Source organism: Penaeus vannamei, chromosome 27 (assembly GCF_042767895.1).
Source record: "Penaeus vannamei isolate JL-2024 chromosome 27, ASM4276789v1, whole genome shotgun sequence".
NCBI lineage: Eukaryota > Metazoa > Arthropoda > Malacostraca > Decapoda > Penaeidae > Penaeus > Penaeus vannamei.
The window spans coordinates 28714268-28728945 of record NC_091575.1 but is presented as its reverse complement, the minus strand read 5'-3'; the positions used below and the strand labels follow the sequence as shown (position 1 = coordinate 28728945).

General features: G+C 51.5%; 1 protein-coding gene across 1 annotated transcript in view; it reads right to left on the bottom strand.

Annotated features, from left to right (window-relative positions):
* Positions 1–14678, bottom strand: part of LOC138866915 (serine/threonine-protein phosphatase 2B catalytic subunit 2-like) — a gene marked incomplete in the record, with an annotated part of 208799 nt that overhangs the window by 13476 nt on the left and 180645 nt on the right. Inside the window, 3 exon segments of the mRNA XM_070141123.1 lie at positions 359–436; positions 676–815; positions 12909–13054. Coding sequence (XP_069997224.1) covers positions 359–436; positions 676–815; positions 12909–13054 — 364 coding nt within the window.

Sequence of the window (14678 nt, the reverse complement as noted above, 5' to 3'; positions counted from 1 at the left end):
AAGAAAAAAATAAGATGACAGTAGCGCCACAGAACTCCATTACTCCTCCACTGGGTGGTGAATCTTCCGTGGTTTCACTGTAAATTGTAATCAACTGCATTTACATAGTTTAGTGGTAAAGAACAGACCGAGAATAAGGGGATATTCTGTGTCTGTACCCATCATGAACTCCTTCAGAAGGGGTTTGGATGTGCTTCTCTTAAAGGACTTAGTAGCCATACATTGCTGCTGCATGTGGATGCCCTTTCTAAACTTAGACTGTGGGCAGGACTCTAGCTTGCTCCCCTTGATCTCCAGTCATGTATACTATCACTAAAGAAGTTATTAAACTCAAGTAATACATATATGTCATACTTACCCTGCATCTTGAGCTTCATGGGCTCTGATTATGGAGAGAAGATTGTTATGTTGTAGGAAGTCACAGCAAGCTGCATAGCTGTAAAAAAGAAGAAAACAATGACAAAAACACACAGCATTCTATATGCTTAATATTACTAAAAAAAAGTTTCATTCAACAAATAGATGAATCTTACTACATATTACTCTTTACAAATAGAATCTTACACATACATGTGTACCTAATTAACTAACAATTCTTTAGATAATGTACAATGATACATACAGTGCCCATCTGGATTTCACACATTTACAAACAGACAACTTTGCAGTCATTACCTGTAGAAGTAAGAACAACCTCGTACTGAATTGTGAGAAAAGTGTTCAGCATTCTTTTCATTGCCGAAATCCTCCAAGGGGTCTGACCATAGCAAGTCGCACATAGGTCCAAATGCAGGGGGTTCCTTGAATCGGTCCAGCTGGAAAGATAAGATTGTACACAATTAGGAAAATGAAAAAAAGACAATGAATAGATAAATACATGACATGTAGAATATGAGAAAAGAAAGTGCTGTAACTCAGCAGTCCTTCCTATAATTCTTGTTACCTACCATAAGCAGCACATCTTCAAAAAGCAAGGACAAAAGACTAAAACTGATGAACCCTTCAAGACTATTCCTGAAGAGGTAATTAGGTCAGCTCTTCAGTCTTTTAGAAATAGCAAAGAAAGTACAAACCGCTAACCAAAAGTATATTTACTCTATACATATGCTATCTTAATAACAATAATAAAAAAACAAAAAAATGGTCATAACACACAAAAGGAGACAAAGCAAGATCCGCCCAAATGTCCTTAGGAAATCTTTCAAGAAGCAGCTATAGAAGACGACTCCTTGTACTCTCAAAGGACCAAGAGAAGATGCATGAAGTTGGATTGGGGGATTCGAGTGGAAAGGGAATGGGATTAGAAATGCTGCCATTAAGGAGGTTCAATGAGTACGCTGCGTCCAAGTTGGAAATTAACTTTGCCATGAAGCGCCAACTGGAGATTTATCATACTGGAAGGGACTCGGTATAAATGGGAACAAGAGATGGGATTTTTCTTTGTCCTTTTTTATGACATGCAAGTATTACTTAAAACAATACAATTATGTTGCAAATTAAAAACAATTATAGTTACACGCATTTTTATTCATTGCAATACTCTGGATTCATCTGCAGTTAAACACTAGGCTACACTGAAATAATATACTGGACATTATGTATTTGTATAAAGTTTGTATAAACTCTGAGTGAGTGAGTGAGTGTGTGTATGCTTGTGTGTGCGTGCATGTGTGTATGCTTGTGCGTGCGTGCATGTGTGTATGCTTGTGCGTGCGTGCATGTGTGTATGCTTGTGCGTGCGTGCATGTGTGTATGCTTGTGTGTGCGTGCATGTGTGTATGCTTGTGCGTGCGTGCATGTGTGTATGCTTGTGCGTGCGTGCATGTGTGTATGCTTGTGCGTGCGTGCATGTGTGTATGCTTGTGCGTGCGTGCATGTGTGTATGCTTATGCGTGTGTGCATGTGTGTATGCATGTGCGTGCGTGCGTGTGTGTATGCTTGTGCGTGCGTGTGTGTATGCTTGTGCGTGCGTGTGTGTATGCTTGTGCGTGCGTGTGTGTATGCTTGTGCGTGCGTGTGTGTATGCTTGTGCGTGCGTGTGTGTATGCTTGTGCGTGCGTGTGTGTATGCTTGTGCGTGCGTGCGTGCGTGTGTGTATGCTTGTGCTTGCGTGCATGATTGCGTGCATGTGTGTGTATGCTTGTATGTGCAATTTTGACATTCTTCACTTTACTTCTCCCTTTCCTTCTCCTGTCCCCTTATTGTTTCATCTTCTTTCTGTTCTTCATTTCCCTCCTCCATTTTTTTATCCTTATCCTTTATCCACCTATTCAGCCATCCTTGTATCTTTCCTTCAAATCCTTCCATCCTCCTTTATACTCTTGTATCCTCCCCTCCCTCTTTTCCCTCCTCTTCCCCTCCACTCTTCCATCCTTCCCTCCAGCCCTTCCTTTCCTCCCTCCTCCTCCTCCTCCTCCTTCAATCCTCTGTGTCAGTCTCTTCTCCCTTCCTCTGCCATAAGCGCTATCCATCTTTCCTTCAGTTCATCCCCCTTCCCTTCCCCTCTTTTAGTTTAGTCTTCCCTCCTTTCCCTTTCTCCCCATTTTCTTCCCCTCTTCGCCCCCCCTTTTTCTCAGTTTCCCTCCCCCCCCTTCCCACTCGTACCTTTTCCCCCTACCCCCCTCTTCCCCACATTCCCCTTTCTCTCCCCCTTTGTCTCCCCTCCGTGTCCATCACACTCCTCCAACTCACACCCTTTTTCCCCTGCCCTTCTTCCTCGCTCACCCTCTCCTCCTATCCTCTTCTCGCACCCACTTCCACCTTCCCCACTTTCATTCCCCCCTCAGCCCCCCGATCTTCCCTATACCCCCACTCCTTCTCCCCCACAACCCCAACCACTCCTCCTTCCCTCCCCCCCTCTTCCCCCCCACACCCCCATCAAATCCTCCTTCCCCCACCCCTTCTCCCCCACAACCCCACCAACTCCTCCTCCCCTCTCCCCCCCAGACCCCTACCCAATCCCCCCTCCCCCTCCTTCACCCAATCATCCTCCTCCCCCCCTCCTTCACCCAATCCCCCCTCCTCCCCTCCTTGCGTCCCCCCTCCCCCCCTCCTTCACTCAATCCCCCCTCCTCCCCCTCCTGGCGTCCCCCCTCCCTCCCCAACATCTCCCGATCCCTTGCGCGCTGCCCGGGCGGGACTAATGAACCAAGAGGCAACAGCTCCCGCCCGCCGCTCCGCCTCGCCTCTTCCTCCGCGCCCAAGGGGGGGGGGGAGAGGAAAGGGAGAGGGGGGAAGAAAGGAGGGAATGAAGAAGGGAAATGAAGAAGGGAAGGAAAAGAAGAGGGGTAGAGAGGAGAGAGGGGAAAGAAAGAAGGATAGAGATGAGAGAGGGGAAAGAAAGAAGGGAACGAAGGAGAGAGGGGGAAGGAGGGAAAGAAGGGAAAGAAGGGAAGGAAGGAGAGAGGGGAAAGGAAGAGGGGAAGAAGGGAAGGAGCGATAGAGGTTAGAATATTAGGAGGAAGCGGGAGAAAGGGAGACGGATACGGGGGGGGGAGAGAGAGAGAGAGAGAGAGAGAGAGAGAGAGAGAGAGAGAGAGAGAGAGAGAGAGAGAGAGAGAGAGAGAGAGAGAGAGAGAGAGAGAGAGAGAGAGAGAGAGAGAAATGAATACGCCACATCATCCCTTACGCCCGTGTCATGCGGGCGTGTACCCAGCCGCCCTCATGATCCGCCCTCCAACGGCTGCTCAAGGGGAGGGGAGGGGGGGGGGCGCTATCCCCCTCCCTCTCCCTCCACCACTATGTTTTACTCTCGACCTTAACCTTGTGTATTCATCGGTTTTATCATGAAATGTTGCTGTTCCCTCGAATTTGCAGCTATTCTCTTCCCCCCATTCCTCCTCCTCCTCCTCCTCCTTTTCCCAACCTCCCTCATCTTGTTCCCCTCCTCCTCCTCCTCCTCCTCCTTTTCCCAACCTCCCTCATCTTCTGTTCCCCCTCCTCCCCCTCCTCCTCCTCCTCCCCCTCCTCCTCCTCCTCCCCCTCCTCCTCCTCCTCCTCTTCTTCTTCTTCCTCCTCCTCCTCCTCTTCTTCTTCTTCCTCCTTTTCTCCCACATCTACCTTCTACTAGACGTTGGCCTGGAAAGTGCGTGAACTTTCCCAAAACACGAAAACATAAAATGCAGTCTTCCCCAATTTTCCAAAATCCACTTCCAGTAGAAGCATTAAAAAAAAAAGATTTAAAAAAAGAAAGAAAAAAAAGAGACTAATCTGTCAGAAAATAAAATATAATAAACCCCCAAAAGGAACGAAAATATAACCTAAATGCAAAAGGGAACAATGACCTCTCAGCTAAATTAAAATGAATGAACGAGTGGGGAAAAAAACGAGGAGAGGAATTCAAAATGAAGCAATTCACGCCTGCATAAAGACATTAACATATTAAGAAAAAAAAACATCAAGCAACAAAACTTTTAAAAAGCAAAGTGTTTTTTTTTTAAATGGCACCAACAAAATTAGAAAAAAGCAAAGAGGTTTAGTTCCATAAAAAAAAACTACAGGGTTAACCACGAGTCTCCCCCCCCCCCCCCCCTCTCTCTCTCTCTCTCTCTCTCTCTCTCTCTCTCTCTCTCTCTCTCTCTCTCTCTCCAAATACAAGAATAACCAAACGCTTGCAAATAAATCAAATAAAACTGATCTAAACCAATTTTATCGAGTCTAGTAGCCCTTCCGCCATCATCACGGGCGCCCCGGGCTTTCGGCGAAAAACATTTCTCCAAAAACTTAAAAAAAAGGGGGGAGGGTCTGCTTCCTCCTCCCGATATATTTATTCTGTCATTATTTATCAGCCCAGAAATCACTTTCAAGCTCGACATTTTTTTTTTTCGTACTCGGGAACTTACGCGCGCACACGGATTCACGCAAACAAAAACAAAAACACACCCCCACCACACACACACCCAAACTCGCAGAAAACAACAACAACAACAACAAACAAACAAACAAACAAAAAAACACCTCTTTCCCTAGCACAAAACAAGCAAGAAGAAAAACGTTCCTGACCCGAAGCTAAAGTTGACACCCAAGTTCATGACATGACATTCAGGCCTGCAGTCGAACCCAGGCAATTGATCAGAAGTGCAACGCGGGAAACTGAAGCCCTCATCGCATGCAAGGGAGGGAAGGGAGGGAGGGGAGGGAAGGGAGGGAGGGAGGGAGGGAGGAGGAGGGAAGGAAGGAGGAGGAGGAAGGAAGGAGGGGAGGAGGGGAGGAAGGAAGGAAGGAAGGAGGGAAGGAAGGAAGGAGGGAGAGGAGGGAAGGAAGGAAGGAAGGAGGGAGAGGAGGGAAGGAAGGAAGGAAGGAGGGAGGAGAGGAGGAGGGAAGGAGGGAGGGATGGAGGAGAGGAGGAGGGAGGGAAGGGAGAGGAGGAGGGAAGGAGGGATGGATGGAGAGGAGGAGGGATGGATGGAGAGGTGGAGGGATGGATGGAGAGGAGGAGGGAGGGATGGAGAGGAGGGGGGAGGGATGGAGAGGAGGGGGGAGGGCTGGAGAGGAGGAGGGAGGGATGGAGAGGAGGAGGGAAGGGGGGAGGGGGGGAGGGAGGGAGGGGGGAGGGGGTGGTCATCTGGTGGAGGCTCCGACAGTGAAATAAATAAATTCCGTATGACTTGGTAGGCTTTGGGTCCAGGGGGTTGGAAAAGGGAGAAGAGACAGGAGGAGAGAAAACGTAAGATGGGCGACGGGAAAGGGAAGGAGAAGGGAGGATAGAGGAATTAGAGGGGAAAGGTAAGGAATAGGGGGTGAGAGGAATTAGAGGGAAGGGAAGAAGGGGAGGAGAGAGAGGAGGTAGAGGATAAAGGGAAGAGGAAGGGGAAGGGGAGGAGAGAGAGGAAATAGAGGGGAAGGGGAAGAGGAAGGAGAATGGGAGGAGAGAGGAAATAGAGGGGAAGGAGGATGGGGAGAGTAGAGTGGGAGGAGATAGGGAAGGGAGGAAGATGGGGAGAGGAAAAGGGGAGAGAGGGAGAGGAGAAAGAAAACGCGAAGGAAAGGAAAATAGAAGGAAAAGGGGAAAAAAAGAGGAGACGAAAGGAGAGAGAGAGAGAGAAAGGCCGAAAAAGCAAGGAGGGGGATCGGAGACAAAGAGGGAAAGGAAAGTAGGGGAGGTAAGTAGATAGAGGAACAGACAAGAACAGACAGAGCGATAAACAAACGAGAGAGAGAGAAAGAACTGGCCGGCCCAGGCGATCGGATATGGGTAATGCATAACTTGATGTAACAATACCATTCAAGATGGCTCCGATAATAGCCACGGAGTTGCGAGGGAGAGAGGGAGGGAGAGGGGGAGAGAGGGAGAGGGGGAGAGGGGGAGAGAGGGAGACGGACAGTGGGAGAGGGGGAGAGAGGGAGATGGAGGAGGGGAGGGAGGGAGATGGAGGAGGGAGGGAGGGGAGATGGAGAGAGGGAGGGAGGGAGATGGAGGGAGGGAGGGAGGAGAGGGAGGAGGGAGGGAGGGAGATGGAGGGAGGGAGGGAGGGAGAATGGAGGGCAAGGAGGGAGGGAGATGGGAGGAGGGAGGGAGGGCAAAGGACGGCAAGGAGGGAGGGAGGGAGATGGAGAGGAGGGAGGGAGGGAGATGGAGGAGGGAGAGAGGGGAGATGGAGGAAAGGAGGGAGGGCAAGGAGGGAGGGAGGGAGGGAGAAGAGGAAGGGAGGGAGGGAGGGAGGAGGGAGAGAGAAGGAGGAGGAGGATTGAAAGAGGGTAAGGCAAAACAAGGCAAGGCAAGGGAGGGTAAGGGAAGGCAAAGGAAGGGAAAGAAAGGGAGGAGAGGAGAGGCAAAGGATGGAAGGAGATGGGGAAAGAAGGGCAGAATAGGGAAAGGAAAGGGCAAGGGGAGCGAAGAGGTCTGCTCAGAAGAAGAGGAAGGTGAAGGAAGAGGCGGAGGGGGAAGGAGAAGGAAGAGGCGGAGGGAAGGAGAAGGAGAAGGCGGAGGAAGGAGGCGGAGGGGGAGGAAGAAGGAAGGAGGCGGAGGGGGAAGGAGGAAGGAGGAGGCGGAGGGGGAAGGAGGAGGAGGAGGAGGCGGAGGGGGAAGATGGAGGCGGAGGGGAAGATGGAGGCGGAGGGGGAGGAGGAGGAGGAGGCGGAGGAGGAGGAGGAGGAGGAGGAGGAGGAGGGGAGGAGGGAGGGAGGAGGAGGAGGAGGAGGAGGAGGAGGAGGAGGAGGACGACGACGGAGAAGGGGAGGAGCAGAAGGAGGAGGAGGAGGAGGAGGAGGAGGACGACGACGACAACGAAAGAGAGGGGAGGGGGAGGGGGAGGGGAGCAGGGAGGGAGGAGGAGGAGGAGGAGGAGGAGGAGGAGGAGGAGGAGGAGGAGGAGGAGGAGGAGGCGGGGAGAGAGAGGCAGATGATCCGCGTCGGCCATTCATTCATTCCTTCATCTTCCGCGACCATTCATGACCAACGTCAAGTGCGCGTCTAACCCCCTTTATTTTAGCCTTCCTCTTTATTCTCATTTCCTTTATTTTTCTCCTTCCCTTCCTTCCCTACCCCTCCCCTCCCTCCCTCCCTCCCCTCTTCCCTTCCTCCCTCCCTCCCCTCCCTCCCCTCCCTCCCTCCCTCCCTCCCCCCCTCCCTCCCCTCCTCCTCCCTCCCTCCCTCCCTCCCTCCCTCCCTTCCTCCTCCCTCCTTCCCTCCCTCCCAACTACACGCAAATTGAAAGCAAAGGAAGAGTTTCAGGAACTACGTCACTTGCCGAGGAAGGAAAGCAAAGGAAGGTAAGAGAGGAGTAAGAGGGGAGGGGGGAGGAGGAGGAGGAGGAGGAGGACAGAGAAGGAGGAGGACAGAGAAGGAGGAGGAGGACGACGACGACGACGACGACGACGATGTAGAGGAGGAGGAGAAGGAAGAGTAGGAGATCAGAAGGAAGATGTGGAGGAGGAGGAGGAGGACGACGACGACGACGATGTAGAGGAGGAGGACGACGACGACGACGATGTAGAGGAGGAGGAGGAGGAGGAGGAGGAGAAGGAAGAGTAGGAGATCAGAAGGAAGATGTGGAGGAGGAGGAGGAGGAAGTAGTAGTAATAGTACGTAGGAAGGAGGTGAACGTGGGAAAGAAGAAGAGAAGTAAAAGGGGGAGGAGGGGGAGGAGGAGGAGGAGGGAGGAGGAGGAGGAGGGAGGAGGAGGAGGAGGAGTAGGAGGAGATGGAGCAGCAGCAGCGCGGGGGGAGTAGTAGTAGTAGTAGTAGTAGTAGTAGTAGTAGTAAGAGGGGGAAGGAAGAGGAGGACGACGTAGGAGAGGGGGAGGGGGAGTGGGGGAGGGGGAGGGGAGGGGGAGGGGGAGGGGGAGGAAGAGGAGGAGGACGTACGGGAGGAGGAGGAGGAGGACGTAGGAGAGGAGGAAGGGGAGGAGGAGGAGGAGGAGGAGGAGGTCGTAGGGAAGGAGGTGGTGGAAGTGGAGAAGGAGGTGGAAGTGGAGAAGGAGGAGGACGTAGGGGGGTGGAGGAGGACGAGGAGGAGGAAGGGGAGGAGAAGGTGGAGGAAGAGGGAGGAGAAGGTGGAGGAGGAGGAGGAGGAAGAGGTCGTAGAGGGAGGGAGGGAGGAGGTCGTAGAGGAGGAGGAGGGAGGTCGTAGAGGAGGAGGATGAGGTGGAAGTGGAGGATGAGGTGGAAGTGGAGGATGAGGTGGAAGTGGAGGAGGAGGTGGAAGTGGAGGAGGAGGTGGAAGTGGAGGAGGAGGTGGAAGTGGAGGAGGAGGTGGAAGTGGAAGGAGGGAGGTGGAAGTGGAGGAGGAGGTGGAAGTGGAGGAGGAGGAGGAGGAGGAAGGGGAGGTGGAGGAAGAGGAAGGGGAGGAGGAGGGAGGAGGAAGGGAGGAGGAGGAGGAGGAGGAAGGGGAGGAGGAGGAGGATTAGGAAGGGAAGGAGGAGGAGGAGGAAGGGGGAGGAGGAGGAGGAGGAAGGGGAGGAGGAGGAGGAGGAAGGGGAGGAGGAGGAGGAGGAAGGGAGGAGGACGTAAGGGGAGGAGGAGGAGGAGGAAGGGGAGGACGTAAGGGAGGAGGAGGAGGAAGAGGTGGGGGAGGAGGAGGAGGAAGAGGTGGGGGAGGAGGAGGAAGAAGAGGTGGGGAGGAGGAGGAGGAGGAAGAGGTGGGGGAGGAGGAGGAGGAGGACGTAGGGATAGGAGGAGGGACATAGAGGGGAGGAGGAGGAGGAGGAGGACGTAGGGGGAGGAGGGAGGACATAGAGGGGGAGGAGGAGGAGGAGGACATAGAGGGGGGAGGGAGGAGGAGGACATAGAGGGGGAGGAGGAGGGAGGACATAGAGGGGAGGAGGAGGGAGGAGGAGGAGGAGGACACAGAGGAGGAGGAAGAGGAGGACACAGAGGAGGAGAGAGAGGAGGAGAGAGGAGGAGGAAGAGGAGGACACAGAGGAGGAGGAAGAGGAGCACATAGAGGAGAAGGACATAGAGGAGGAGGACATAGAGGAGGAGGAGAAGGAGGAGGAGGAGGGGACATAGAGGAGGAGGACATAGAGGAGGAGGACATAGAGGAGGAGGAGGAGGACGACATAGAGGAGGAGGAGAAGGAGGAGGAGAAGGAGGAGGACATAGAGGAGGAGAAGGAGGAGGACATAGAGGAGGAGGAGAAGGAGGAGGACATAGAGGAGGAGGAGGAGGAGGAGGACATAGAGGAGGAGGAGGGAGAAGGAGGGACATAGAGGAGGAGGGAGGAGGAGGAGGACATAGAGGAGGAGGAGGAGGAGGACATAGAGGAGGAGGGAGGAGGGAGGAGGAGGACATAGACGAGGAAGCGGAGGAGGACATAGACGAGGAAGAGGAGGAGGAGGAGGAGGACATAGAGGGAGGAGGAGGGAGGAGGAGGAGGACATAGAGGAGGAGGAGGAGGAGGAGGAGGAGGAGGAGGTCGAGGACTAGCGTAGGATGGGGAGCTACCGTCGGCGGGCTGCTGTCGGATTGATCCCGCTCGTTGCCTAGGTAACCCAGTCATGGACCGTGCCGCCGCCCCCCCCCCCTCCCCTCGCCCGCCCCCTCCTCCTCCCTCCGCCCGTGCCTACTCCGCGTACGCCACCAGTTGCCGCAGTGCTGCTGCCGCTGCCTTGCTTCCTCCTCCTCCTCCTCCTCCTCCTCCCTCCTGCTGCTGCTGCTGCTCCAGCTTCTGCCTCGCCTGCTCATGGAGGTCGGATGCTCGCCGCGCCCTCACGCCCTTGGCCTCTCGCGCCCCTTCGTTCCTTCTCCCCCTCCTCCTCCCCCTCCTTCTCTATCCCGCCCTCTCTCCCTCCACCCCGCGCCCATCTCCGTCGTCTTTTACCCATCCCTCTTCCTCCTTTTCTTAGCCTGCTCTTTGCTCCTTTCCTCTGCTAAGCCTGGGTCTCCTACCTGCTAACCTACTAACCTGCTGCCACGTTCCCCTTGATTACTCTTCGCCTGATGCTTCCCCTCTTCTACTCGTCACCTCCCTCTCTCTCTCCCTCTCCCCTTTTCCCTCCTCCCCTCACTTCCTTTCTTCCTCTCCTTTCTTTTTTTTTTTCTTTCCATCTTCAATCCTCAACTCTCTTTTCCTCTTCCTCCACTTCCCCTTTTCTTCTCTCTCCTCCCCTCCCTTCCCTTCCTCCGTCTTCTTTCCTTCTTTCCCTTTCCATCTTCAATCCTCAACTCTCGTTTCCTCTTCCTCCACTTCCCCTTTTCCTCTTCTTTCCCTCTCCTCTTTCCCTCCTTCACGCCCTTCTCTACCTGCTTAAAGACGCTGGATGTAATCGCCCCCTTTCCCTTTCCCCCTTTCTCCTCTCCTGCTCTGATACCTGCTTCCTCTATTTGCTCTCTGCTTCTTTACACCTGTCATCCTACCTGCTCTTTTTTTTTTTTCTCTTCTTCCATCCAACTTTCTCCATTTCCCCTCCTCCTACAGGCCTCCTCCCTCCTCCTCCTCCATGCCCCCTACCTCCTCCTTTCCTTCTATCTGCTCCCTGTTTTCTATCACCTGGTCCTCCTACCTGCTTTCTGCTCATCAAACACCTGCTTTCTCCGCCTTTATACCCGTTTCTCCATCCAACTTTCTCCCCCTCCCCCTTGCACCTGTCGTCCTCCCTACACCTGTCCTTCCTTCCTTCCTTCCTTGCTTCCTTTACCTACTTTACCAAAGAAGCTCGATCTGCTGAAGAGGTGAGACGGCTTCCCACGCACCCCCTCTTTTCTATTATTTCCTCTAACCTGCTACACCTGCTTTCCCATCTGCTTTCTCGTCTTCCCCGCGCCTGACTATACCTTCTGCTACCTGCTGCCGCCCACCCACTCACGCCCGTCAACACAGATCACCTACGCCCCTCGCTACCTGGTTTGTCGTCAGCAGCGCCCCCTCTGCTACCTGCTGACCGCCTCCCCCTGCTCCCTGCTGCCGCTTTATGGCACCTGTCCCCGTGCCCGCTCTCGCTCCTGCGTGTCTGTGTGTGTGAGTAGGTGTGGATGCGCGTGGATGCGTGCGTGCGTGTGGTTGCGTGCGTGCGTGTAGGTGCGTGCGCGTTCCTGTGTGCGTGTGCGTCCCTGTGTGCGTGTGCGTGTGCGTCCCTGTGTGCGTGCGCGTCCCTGTGTGCGTGTTTACTTCTGCCTATGCGTATGCGTGACCGTTTACGCGTGTTTACCTGTGCCTGTGTGTGTACGTGTCTGCCTCTACCAGTACCTGTGCGTGCGCGCGTGTTCATGTATCTTTCATCTACTTTTAGAGAAACGAAAGAGTTACGAACCACCCTGTAGAAATCACAACAAAACGCCCCTTAAAAACCTTCACACACACACACACACACACACACACACACAAATAAATTAACAAAAAAAAAAAAATTAATAGTAATAAAAAAAACATACGGGGGTGATATATAAACACATTAAAATCAAAACAAAAAGAAAGATAAACACAAATGCCTTCTCCCACATCCTATTAACCGCCCAATTTCTCATGGGTGAAGGGATTGTACGGGGGAGGGAGGGGGGGCACCAAAGGAGGGGGTGCAGGTGAGGGATGAGGATGAGGGAGAGGCATGGAGGTGAAGCCGAAGGGAAAAAAATAAAACTGAAAGATAGAATGGATGGCAACAAACTGAAAAAGGGTGAAATAAAAATTGGAAATAAAACTGTTAAGGACGGAAAGAGAATATGAGAGAGAGAGAGAGAGAGAGAGAGAGAGAGAGAGAGAGAGAGGCAGAGAAAGAGAGAGAGAGGGAGAGAGAGAGAGAGAGAGAGAGAAAGAGAAAGAGTTAGAAACAAAGAAACAAAAAGAGGAGAGAAACATAAAAAAATAAAATAAAAAGAAGAAAAAGACACATACAGTCACGAAGTCCCGAACAACGACGAACGGTTAAAAAACACAAGACGCCCAAGGCCACGAAACAAGAGCACGCCCACGCCCACGCCCACGCCTGCGATGACCACGACGACTTTTTCACTCAACGGCCTCCCCCCCCCCCACCACCACCTCCTAGCCATACCTGTGTCGCCATTCATCACTCGACCCAAAACACGCGGACGACATTACACACCGGGAGGCTCCACGCGCTCGCTGCTCCACATCAAACGACTCCTTACGACTATCGCCTTCTACTTGTACGATTAATACTACTCCTACTACTACTACAATTAATACTTCTACAACTACCATAACTACTACAACTACCATCACCATTACTACCACAACTACTACGACTGCTCCTACTACTAATAAACTATTTGTACTATTACTACGACTATTTGTAATACTACTACTAAAACTATTTGTAATACTATTACTAAAACTATCTGTACTGTACTACTACAACTATCTGTACTACTACTACTAAAACTATTTGTACTACTACTACTACTACTACTACTTTTTGTAATACTACTCCAACAACTTTTTGCAATACTACAACAACTCCTACTCCTGCTCCTACTCCTCCTCCCGTACCACCACCTCCCTCTCGCCTTACCTTCCTAATGTCGTCGAGCGTGTGGATCTCCGGCGACAGGCCTCCGTGGACGCACAGGAACTGGTGGTTCATGAGGGCGGCGAGAGGCAAGCAGTCGAAGGCCTCCATACACGCGTCGTAGACTCGCTCACTGTATTTGATCTTGCCTGGAGGGGGGGGAGGGAAGGGGGACGTGGAGAGGGAGGGGGGAAGGGTGGAAGGAAGGGTAGATGGGTGGAAAGGGAGGGAAGGGGTCGTGGAGAGGGAGGGGTGGAAGGAAGGGTAGGTGGATGGAATGGGAGGGAAAGGGACGTGGGGGGGGAAGGAGGGAGGGAAGGGTAGATGGGTAGAAAGGGAGGGAGGGTGAAAGGAAGGGTAGATGGATGGAAAGGGAGGGAGGGAAATGGAAAGGTAGGTGGATGGAAGGGAGGGTGGAAGAAGGGTACGTGGAAAGGGAAAGAGGGAGGAAGTGAAAGGAAGGGTAGATGGGTGGAACGGGGAGGTCGGTGGAAGGGTAGAAGGATGGAAAGGAGGGCGGGAGGTGGAAGGGTAGGTGAATGGAAAGCGTGGGAGGGGGTGGAAGGGGGTGGAAGGGAAGGAGGGAGGGGGTGAATGGAAAGGGAGGGAGGGAGGTGGGTGGAAGGATAGGTGGGTGAAAGGGAGGGGAGGGAGGTAGGTGGAAGGAAAGGGAGGGAAGGGGGAAGGAGGGGAGGAGGGGAAGGGTAGATGGATGGAAGGGAGGGAGGCAGAATGAATAGGAGGAAGTAAGGAGAATGGTAAATGGAAAGGATCGAAAGGGAGGGAGGAAATTGGAAGGGGATAAAAGAGGAGGGATAGGAAGGGAGGATGAAAAGAGAAATAGAGAGTTGGATGGAAGGTAGAGATGAGGGGAAGGGGAGGGTGGGGGAAGAATAGGAAAGGAAGGAGGGAAGGGAGGGAGGGAGGAAGAGAGGAGAGAAAAGTGGGAGGGGTGGAAGCGAGGGAGGGGGGAGGAGTGAAAGAATGAAAGTAAGATAAAAGGGAAGGAAGGATGCAAAGAATAAAGGAATAAGGGGAACAGAAGGGATGGAGAGAGGGGAGGGGGAAGGGGAAAAAGGGAGAAACACGTCAGTTATATTTCTTGAACTGTGAAATCATTCATTTTCAATTATACATTTCCTGGCAAGATCTGACTAAATTGACACTAATTACTATTCGATAATAAAGATAATCATAATTAATAATGAATAACTCTTTATCATGAATACATAATAACAGCACTAACATCATTATTAATTATTTTTCCTTAATTCAACACATGATCGTTACATTTCAATTTTTGAATCAGAAAAATAACCTGACAATCTAAAAAAAAAGAAAAAAAAATAGCGGTAATCCTTAAAATGATTACATTAATTATATCAAAACTACATAAACAAAATGGAAAAAAAAGTTATCATAAACATGATCACTTCTTCACTGAAAGTGAGCATATCTCAAAACTATTAGTATAATTTACACACAAAGAAACAAATGCTAAATGTATGTATGAATGAATGCATGCATGCTATACATACATATATGCATATACATACATATATATACATACATATATGCATATACATACATATATGCATATACATACATATATGCATATACATACATATATATACATACATATATGCATATACATACATATATATACATACATATATGCATATACATACATGCATATACATACACACGCATATACATATACGTACATACATACACACGCATATACATATACGTACATACATACACACGCATATA